Below are 10064 nucleotides of genomic sequence, written 5' to 3'. Positions count from 1 at the left end.
TACTACAGAAGTGCACCCTAGCCCTAACACTAACCCTAATCCTAACCCTAACCCTAAACATACCTCATATAAAAATATAAACATAATACTAAACAACCTAAAACTACCTCGGGTACATATCTGTAGTACCTGTTACGACAACGACCCTTCGTGCGATATTATTAGTTTATGATTATGAATTATATCAAGAGCAGATAATAACCCAAGAGCAGATAATATATAACAGCAGATATAACCAAGAGCAGATAATAACCCAAGAGCAGATAATATCAAGAGCAGATAATAATGGGTTATTATCTGCTCTTGATTATATCTCGCTGTTGTGAATCATTGTAGGCACAGATGGGCTCATACGTTTTTCTGATCTTTGCCGGATGTATCGCACTTCTCATCACCTACATATTCTTCACGCTACCGGAAACGAAAGGGAAAACCATCGAAGAGATCAGCGCTGTGTTTATGGTACTAGAAATACACTCAGAGAGAATTTTACGCTCTTACAACTATAGGATTACATGACGAGATGAGGGCTATAATATGCGCTGCATTTGGAAACACAAAATTAATGAGACATGAATGGGAATAACCAGATCCTGAATTATTCATTACTGTTATTCATTATCGTTATACATGTGTAATCTACCTCAAGGAACGGTGTGCTAAACGGAATAATGAGAAATTGAATGTAATGAATTATCCCATATAGTAGCACAAAGATGGTTAATTGATGAAATCAAGAGATGAAATACCTCGTTAAGGCCGCAAACACAAATAAACACGAGCACGCACACACTCACATAATTCGCGTTGCTGGTTATTTGCAGAAAGCGAAACCGCAGATGAATGGCGTTGGTGAATATGACAATGAAGGGTTCACTCATTATGACTCTCAAACCGCAGAACTAGGAACAAAGCGACGATTGTCAATGCAAAAGTCAGTTAGCCAGGTGATCTGATTTACATAGTTATCTTGTGTCAGCTGTACGAAAGTTTTTCGATCAATACGGAATAGGCCTTTTCTTGTAATACGATACAGTTTTCAGTAAATTTGTGTCATATTAGAATGTTATATTATCTATTATTATTTTTGTAATTGCAACTGTTTCCAATTTGCCAATATCAGTTTCCGTAAACAGGTACCAGAGTGCAGGTACTACTGTCCGTGATGCCTGTGATAAGGCTGCGGCTGCTACTGTCACCGCTTCTGCTGTTGATGTTGCTACTGTCACCGCTTCTGCTGTTGCTGTTTCTGCTGCTGTTAAGACCGCTGCTGTCACTGCTGCTGTTGCTGTCACTGCTGCTGCTGCTTCTGTTGCTGCTTCTGTTGCTGCTGCTGCGGATGTTAATACTCCCACTGCTGCTATTGCCGCCGCTGTCGTAGCTCTACCAGTGTAGCCCACTCGCTCCCGCTACAGGGAGCTAGAGCGCACCTAGCGTACCTTGTATACCCTGCAGCTGGAGCGAAGGGGATACACCGGTAGAGCTGCCGCTGCCGCTGCTGCTAGTGCTGTCGCTACTACTCTGGTGCCACTTCAGCAGATTTTGTCTTTGCGAATTTCGGGCTAAAAACGTTACTGATCTCCTACACAGCTACTAGGGAATACCACGTACATTACAACTAACGAATTATTGAATCTCTCACTAGCTGCTTCTAACATTTTGTCGTTTGACTGGAGGGTAGGAGACGCTACGAGATAGCAACATGCTAGAGGTTCACGATGACCCATCACATGCTGCTCCGTGCACGCCAGAACCGCATCACCACCTCTATGGGGCCGTTCCTGACGAGACGACGCAAATGTGATCGGATATGAAGCCATCTAGTAATCGCACGAAGTAATCTAGTAATCGCACGAAGTCATCTATAGTAATCGCACCAAGTCATCTAGTATAGCTTCACCCCCGATGGTCCTTCTCAGGAAGGAACTGCACTACGACGCAAATAGCAGCACATTAGCGGTTAATCCAGAAATTTTTGTTATACTTTACTTCATACATTAGATGTGCAAAAGAGAAATTGCTTGTTTTTAATGATTTTTTACGGATTGAGTGAATAAATTGATATTAATGACGCGTAAATATGATTCTTTATTTACAATTTGCGAAAATTACGAGTCATTAGGCAGCTTAAAAAGTTATTTATTAACTATTAAATGATGTTCACTATTAATGTATTATCATTGCTCTAGTTCTGTCATTTCCATAAGTTACCTCTATTATTATCATTATTATAGAATGTAATTATGGTCACAAAAGCGTTAAAAACTCTTTACACACGCACGCACACATATATAGTACCAAATAAATGCAGAAGACATGTAATGAAACCAATAACCCACTCGTGTAAGATGTTTAACAAACTCGCATCTCATCGCTTTATTATAAAGCTGCACCAGCAGACCAGCACGCTCACCACACAATCGGAGCAATGTGAATTCACTGCCACTATTAGTATTAGGGCTCGAACTGGAATCTGCAGGTAAAAGACCACTCTCTTCAAACGCACTCGATGTTAATTTCACGCAGTTCCCATGTTAATGCATCTGATAAAATTTACTATGATAACACCAGTTATACAACATATATAATCATATTATATCTTGATATATATGTGTGTGTATGTATAAGCTAGCATTTCCTACATTTCCTATTCATATTTTGCAAATCAAATAAACTCAAACGAGGACTTCATGAACCCTATATGCCATTGTTTTAAACGGGAGAGATTTGTGCACGTTGGAACACAACATATCAATCACCTGATATCAATACTGTAAACGCATTACATGCAACTGCTCAAAAAGGCGAATTCAACATAACCCGCGACACTGCACGCCACCTGTCGGCGATATTACACAGCGAAGTGACTTTACATAAAACCGGCACGTTATTTAGCGCAAATATACCCAACAAAAAGAACATAGAAAAAAAAGAACGAAGTTGTAAAGCTTTTTTTAATGCTCATTATCTCATAGAGAGGCAGACGTCAGCAAGACATCTAACAATGAGTAAAACCTTTTAATGGCCTTTTGTCTTTTTCTCGTTACATTCTTATATATATATATATATGTCCTAGCATTCGCTACAAAATTGAACAAAACTGATATAGTGTCATCGTCGTCGCTAACGTCATTGTCATCACCGTCTCGTCAACTGGCACGTAAATAATTATCTTAGGACTTCAACGCCGGATGCACCATTTAAGCACCCCCATTGAAGGCTATTGTTGATTAAAATCAGCGCCATCTAGCGCCAATAAACCTGGGTTTTAAGACGATTGGGTTCGGCGGGAGGTTTTAGGAACTAGGAATAAACCAACAACCAAATACCACCTACTAGTGTTACAAAGCACTACGACACATATCTAGTACAATAACACTGACTGAAATCAATACACACTTCATTCATGCATGGCTGAATTCAGTTACCCACGTATTTCCGACGTATAATGAATGAGCAGACAGACTTCACGGTCTGTGCAAAACGCTATAGCTAGGTAGAGTATAACACACCACACAAAACACCACACCATACAATAACAAGGCCACACAATGTCAAATGCAGTGTATAAACGTTATAATCGCATTAGGAATCCAGCACCAAAAACCACAATGATGTAACCTATATTAATATTGTCATCGGCATCACAAATCGAACCGAGTGAAACATAACTGCTATCGATATTCGCGTCTATTTACCCATATTCACCAAGCAACAGCTTCCGTCAAGAAACATGTAACCTATCACAGAAAAGTTGCCAGGATGCACGACAACGCCACCTAGCGGCTACGTTCTGGGTACGGCCTCGCCTGGCAACTCTTCCGTTGCCTCGGCAACAGGAATCACGAGATCGACAAGCACGTCCATTGGTTCGTCGCGGATGGGTGTCGCGCTGCTCGGAGGCTGCTCGTCCCTTACAGGCGTTCCTGGGGATAGCTCCACAGACACCCCGTCCTTGTTCGTCGCTGGCTCCTCCACCGCATTAACAGCTGCAGCAGGAGAGAGGGACCCTCCCGGTCGACCAGGCTCCTCCATGTCCACATCTCCCTCCTCCTCCTGGTCCGAATTCGGTTCTTCCTTCACGACAGCAGGTGGTGCTGGTGGAGCCGCAAGTTCGTGTTGTGGTTCGACCACCGGTGCGGAGGAATTGTGCGCGAACTTGTCATCAATTTTCACTTCAGGTTTTACTGCTACCAGAAATTCCTGCGAGACAATCTCAGCAGGTTCAGCTTTTGACACAAGCACGGACGGCTGTACCATTATCGTGGCAGGTTCAGCTTCCGCATTTACCAATACTGCCAATTCCTGCACGACTACCGCATGTTCCGTTTCAGATTTCACTACTACTGCAGACTCCTGCACAACTGCTGTGCCAGGTTCCGGCTTTACCACTAGTGCAGACCCCTGTACAGCTGTCGTAGTAGGTTCTGTTTCTGGTTTTACCACTACCGCAGGTTCGTGTGCAACTGCGCCGGCACGATGCGCAGCAACACCGTGCTGCACAACATCGTGCTGCACAACATCGTGCTGCACAACATGGTGCTGCACATCACCGCTGCTGCACACAGCTTCAAGTTTCTCAGCAACTCTGCTGTGCATGTCTTCCTGCTGCATGGACGCTTCTGGCTCTTGCTTCACTGCCGTCAATACCTCAGCTGTCTCAGCGTCCATTGGCTCAGGTTTGACTGCAACCCCTGCAGACTCCTCCCCTTCTCCCTCTCCCTCCTCCATAATGGAGATGCCAGGTATTTCAACCGAAGCGGTTGACAGGGGAGTGAATTTTGGCAGTTCGGGAGGGGATTGGAGAGCAGCCTTTTCAGGGGCACCACCCTCCTGCTTTATAGACCCTGCATCAACCGTAGATGGCCCCTGATCATCTGCTGATGCCTCGTCCAAGGCTGAGCTCTGTTGGGAGAAACCGTGAAAGAACATGCTACCTAGGTAAACTCTCGCTCTGCAATAACACGCACCGTGACGCTCATGTGTGAAAGCAGCCCCCCTTTATTGGTAAAACCACAAAAATGCAATAACAACATTCGGAATCATCTATAGAAGATGACAAACAACACCACAAACATCAACAATAACAATAAGAACCAGAACACAAGCACCAGTTACGTGTAAAATCGGGAGATTGGAGAAAACACAAGTCATGATTGCACGTATGGATATTTGAGTAAATCAAATTCAATCACACACACAAGATCCGTATAATGCGCGAAGAAATAAGTGGACAAAGCCCCTGTGTAAGTGCCTATGCGACGAGCGCAGCTAGACGTGCAAAATACATCACGCGAAGCATGCATGCAGAAATACATCAGTATATACACAAAATATATTACACGCATATCAGTATTCATCATTTTCTATTGTTCTCTTCATCTAATGTACGGACGAGCGCCATGCCCCCACACGCACTGCTGACAGTAAACTGTCATTAGTAGAGAGAGAGAGCCCACAGTGCGCATTGCTGGTCAGTCAGTAGACAGTTATTCCGCCATGCAGGTTATATGCAGCAGACGCATTTCTTTACTGTCAGTTTCCCAATCTGCTCCTAGCACTCCCGTCACTAGGGTCATGTGCACTACAGTCAGCAACGGTCGCTGTCATCACGTCCACGGCACACTATAACCTATCCCACCCACCAGTCTACCGTCTACTGTCATTCAGGCATTCATTCTTAGCTAAATACATGTCAGTTGTTGTGGTCTGTGTATGTCGGTGAATGTTTTATTCCAAAGCATAGAAACTGTAAAGTCACTTTGTGAAACAGTCACCAAGTCTGTGTATTGTTGTAATCATACAAAAGCTTTTATTATGAGCTGTCAAGGCTATGTTAAGTTATCTGCGAGAATCAAAACTTTTACTTTTGTACAACTGTTATAAAGTCCGTGTGGTGTCTGCAAAAACTAAAACTGTATAGCTCTTTCTCACGACAGTCAAAAAGTTTGTGATGTCACCTCCAAGCCCGGAAGATATATAGCTATTTCATCCAACAGTTAGGTATGTCTGTGTAGTTTTGTCTGCAAACACTGAAATCGGTATAGCTCCACAACACAACGGTAGGCAAGTCTATATATTGTTCAACGGTCAACAAGTCTATATACTGTTTAAGAGTCACCAAGTCTATATACTGTTCAACGGTCAGCAAGTCTATATACTGTTCAACGGTCAGCAAGTCTATATACTGTTCAACAGTCAATAAGTCGTGTGTAATAAAGTGTAATAAGAACAAACAGTTAAGTCATTGTGTGCGTAAGATAATTAGTGTGTGTGTGTGCAGCTGTCGTCAGTCAACAAATCAGTTATGATAGTTTCATCGCAAGTCTACCAGTCTATTGAGGAATTCTATCCATCTGTCAGTCAGCATCATCGGTCGATGGGAGCCAATCAGCTTCTCTGCAGGCCGCCAGCCAGCCAGCCAGCCAGCCCACAATCCTCTCGCCTGCCGCCGTCAGCTCAGGTGCGACGTCGCAACCAATGCAAGCTGCCGTCGCCAACCTGGGTCGACACGCGAGAAACGCTCACTTGTCGGCCAACCTTGCCCTCTCCTCGTGCGTTCACGCCGCACATCCTCGCAACAGCGAGTGTGTCAAACCGAACCGGGAGGCTAGGCAGCGTATAGCAGTCAGTGCACGTGTCAGCTCGTGGCGGCCGCACACGCGTATCTGTGGTACTACCACCAGTCCGCGCTTCCCACGCGAAAAATGTTGTTCGTTGCAGCAGCAGCAGAATTGCAGTCTGTCTGACATACGTCAAGACACACGTGACAAGTGTCTGATTATGGAGAATTATGACGTCGGAGATAAATTGAGGTCCAGACATCGTGGTCAAAGGAGATGCGTGTGTTGACGTGACAACCATGCAACGTAGCCAAGGCTGCAGGAGGCTGTGGAAGCTGCGAGGGGTGGGCAGATGAGAGCTTATGGTTATAGGACTGTCATCTGTTTATTGATTAGACAAAACGAAGGAAAAGACTAATAATTTCTGTTCTTTCTTCGATGACAATGTCAACACGAGTCATGTTTCGTTAACCTTGTTGAAGCTGCCTGCTGTTGCTGAGCACTGAATAGATGTTCTGACGCCGCGAACAAACACAGAACGTTACGGTTATAAACTTGTTGCAATATTTGTTAACATTTCTTTCATATCTTCTGCCCAGAAACATCCACGGCTGCAACCGTGATGGTTGCTACCACATGACAACGCGATGTTACAATATGGAGGGTGAATCATGTCTCTGTGAAGTCACGCATTCAATAATTGTTTTTGGACATCTGGCAAGAGTCGGCCCTCAGCCCTTCCCCTGCACACATGCAAGCGACCAGCAAATGGCCATGAGAAATGACATCTGGCTTATAAAACAACACAAGAATCACAGGACTATTAGAAAGAAGTTTATTTGGCCGCTTGGCACCAGTACAGTGCACAGGAGGCAGGGAAGGCAAGGAAAATTTATTTAGTGGAAGAGGGAAAAAATTCAATATATATTTATGTATATATAAACATATATATCAGTAGTCACGAGAAAAAACCGTTACTCACACTGAGCTTTCATTGTATGTCAAGACTGGCACCCACAGGCTCTCTCACACTATGCATGTAACTAAGAACCTTGCTGCACTGATGTTATTACTGCCTTGCAAATCAATCGCCAACACACTGAAAGAGGCGCTGAAAACTTCGAAACCTAGCCTGCTGCAGAATGTAATACTAACCAATGCTGCGGGATGGAATGTGTAGGTCTCCAGCTTACCTTACGTGCATCACTACATCTTTATCTCTACTTTTAATCACCTCACTGCCACAGTGCTAACAACTACAGCTCATCCGAAATCAGACTCGACCGCGATCTGACCGGTCTCCGGTTATCGTGGCAGTTTTCTGATAACAGCAGTACTTAATGAACCTACCCTCTGTGCCTAGAGTACCTAGCTGATAGATGTAAAATGGCTGTTACTGGTAACCATGGCAGTGAACCATGAGCCTCACAGCTGCCAGTACTTACCCTGCGACCATCATCATAACAACCCGGATGGTAGGCCTGCAACACAAAGAGAAAATGCACTTAGTTTCGTCGTTCACTCGTGTAACTTTTGACAAGCTCCTATTTGGCTTTTCTGTACAACGACAAGGCATCGAGAGCCATTATCAACGCGGGAAACTCAGCAATACTAAGCAATCACGCACAGCCAGGTATGCAGTGTCAAGGAGTACCTGAGGTATGCTCCACTTATATTTTAGAAGAAAGCAAAGTAAATGCCTAATAAAAACGTAAACAACCCTATAATAAGTGTAAATCATCATGTAGTCAGCTGTGAAACCCACTTCTCACAGACCACCCCCAACAATATGCTACGCACGTTGACTGGGAGCTGCGCCTGCCCCTCCCTTGTCATTACTCAGCCTAGGCATGGAATCTTGCCCTAGGAATTTGCTCGGGCTACAACGTTAACAACCTACCTTCCCGTCCACTCTGATTGCATTCTTTAGCTTCCATTCCTCTTCATCCTCATCCCAAAACTGTTCAAACTCCTCGCGGCAGATCTCACAGTGCTAAAAAACCAACCGCATTTAAGACTCTGTCAGCAGTCCCACACTACCTGGGCAACGTGCCAGAAATTCCTTTGTCAACCACTGTGCATCAAATGATACACAGCAGGTGGAACCCACATAGGGTAGTGACAATGGATCAGTGGTGTCCTGTAGAGACAGTAAAGACTTCCGCTTCCTGTGTCAATTGGGTGCACCACTGACCAGCACCGACGTGTAAGCGAACAATAATTTTTTATACACTATTATGAGTTACAAACCCCATTAAGCAATAGAAGTGAAAGATGACGTAGCAACACGTCATCAGCACTGATTAAGGAACAAACACTATGAACTGGAATAAATGGATAAAACACGGACAAAGCACGTAAATGGTGCAAAACGCAGGGAGAGCCACGGACTATTACGGAGCTAATTACAGTCCGTTGCAAAATACACGGACTGCCACAGACTAAGCACGGACTGCCAAGGGACTGCCTATTAGTGATTATCTAATCTCGAGAGTCATGTTTATTACGTTCATAGTACGTGCGTTTCCCCGCCAGCGTGGCAGACGCACACCAGCAGCTCGGCTGCCTCGCTCAACACTGGACTGGAAGACAATTCATTCCAGATACAGTGTGACAGCACCCAGGTGTGAGTTCTAACACAAGATTCAACTACTGTATACGCCATATTTTTCGCGTACAGATATTTTCGCAAATTCAGACTTGACGGACAATTTCGCGGTCGGTGGATTCCTGAATCAGTGAAGAACGGTGTGTTGCTATTTTCGCGGTCAGGGACACGTTCGCGAAATTCGCAGAAATTAAACCACTCTGAAATATACAGTGTATACAGTATTAAGGCAGGTCCATCGCGACAGCGAATGATGGTAAATAGCTAGAGTACCAGCACCTGTTAACATTCGGCTGCTTTAAAAGCTCCCGCTGCTGCTCTGCAGCTGCCATGCTGCGGGGAAACCCACGTAGGGGACTCTCGAGATTAGATAATTGTTAATATGCAGTCCGTGTTTAGTCCGTGTATTCTGCAACGGACTGTAATTAGCTCCGTACTAGTTTGTGGCTCTCCCTGCGTTTTGCACCATTTACGTGCTTGGTCCGTGTTTTATCCATTTATTCCAGTTCACAGTGAAAGGCACGAGAATCACAGACTGTAAAAAACCAGTGAAAAAGTCCGTGTGCACATGCGTGTCCGTGTGTGTCCGTGTGCACATGCGTGCGACGTACGTTGTTTCCAGATGGGCTGGCGGTTATGCAGGAGATGGGCTCCGTCGTCTGGCTGCGGTAAGCGTGCCTCTGTGCTGCTGCCTCCTCCATCTGCTGCTCAAAGAAGTGGCTTCGCCGCGCTTCCAGGTCTTCTATTTCCTCGTACTGTATCCAGTCCTATGATCACGGCAAGTAGACGTGCAGGGTCAGAGCGAGTGTGTGTGTGTGTGTGTGTGTGTGTGTGTGTGTGTGTGTGTGTGTGTGTGTTGTGTGTGTTGTGTGTGTGTGTTTATAAGAGTGAGA

The 10064-nt window shown here is 44.7% G+C and overlaps 2 protein-coding genes across 2 annotated transcripts in view; one reads left to right on the top strand and one right to left on the bottom strand.

Annotated features, from left to right (window-relative positions):
• Window positions 1–337: 337 nt before the first annotated feature.
• On the top strand, window positions 338–2079 carry LOC106810180 (solute carrier family 2, facilitated glucose transporter member 7-like). Its single transcript, XM_014813461.1, has 3 exons — window positions 338–462; window positions 825–947; window positions 1682–2079. The coding sequence occupies exons 1-3, from the start codon at window positions 343–345 to the stop codon at window positions 1802–1804; spliced, it is 366 nt and encodes a 121-aa protein (XP_014668947.1). The 5' UTR covers window positions 338–342; the 3' UTR covers window positions 1805–2079.
• A 265-nt stretch (window positions 2080–2344) lies between these two features.
• Window positions 2345–10064, bottom strand: part of LOC106810179 — a 12469-nt gene continuing 4749 nt past the window's right edge. Inside the window, exons 4-6 of the mRNA XM_014813460.1 lie at window positions 8464–8556; window positions 8009–8044; window positions 2345–4905 (exon numbers count right to left, since the gene is read on the bottom strand). Of these exons, the coding sequence (XP_014668946.1) occupies window positions 3787–4905; window positions 8009–8044; window positions 8464–8556 (1248 nt within the window). The 3' untranslated portion in view covers window positions 2345–3786. The remainder of the gene's footprint in view (window positions 4906–8008; window positions 8045–8463; window positions 8557–10064) is intronic.

This window comes from Priapulus caudatus, unplaced genomic scaffold (genome assembly GCF_000485595.1).
Source record: "Priapulus caudatus unplaced genomic scaffold, Priapulus_caudatus-5.0.1 Scaffold416, whole genome shotgun sequence".
NCBI classification, from domain to species: Eukaryota; Metazoa; Priapulida; class Priapulimorpha; order Priapulimorphida; family Priapulidae; genus Priapulus; species Priapulus caudatus.
This window is presented reverse-complemented; position numbering and strand designations above follow the sequence as displayed.

Bases quoted from the DNA above. Each gene is read 5' to 3' on its own strand.
- LOC106810180 (XM_014813461.1), top strand. From the start codon at position 343: ATGGGCTCATACGTTTTTCTGATCTTTGCCGGATGTATCGCACTTCTC. The intron at 463-824 runs GTACTAGAAATA...GGTTATTTGCAG, and splicing joins AGATCAGCGCTGTGTTTATG to AAAGCGAAACCGCAGATGAA. The intron at 948-1,681 runs GTGATCTGATTT...ACTGGAGGGTAG, and splicing joins TGCAAAAGTCAGTTAGCCAG to GAGACGCTACGAGATAGCAA.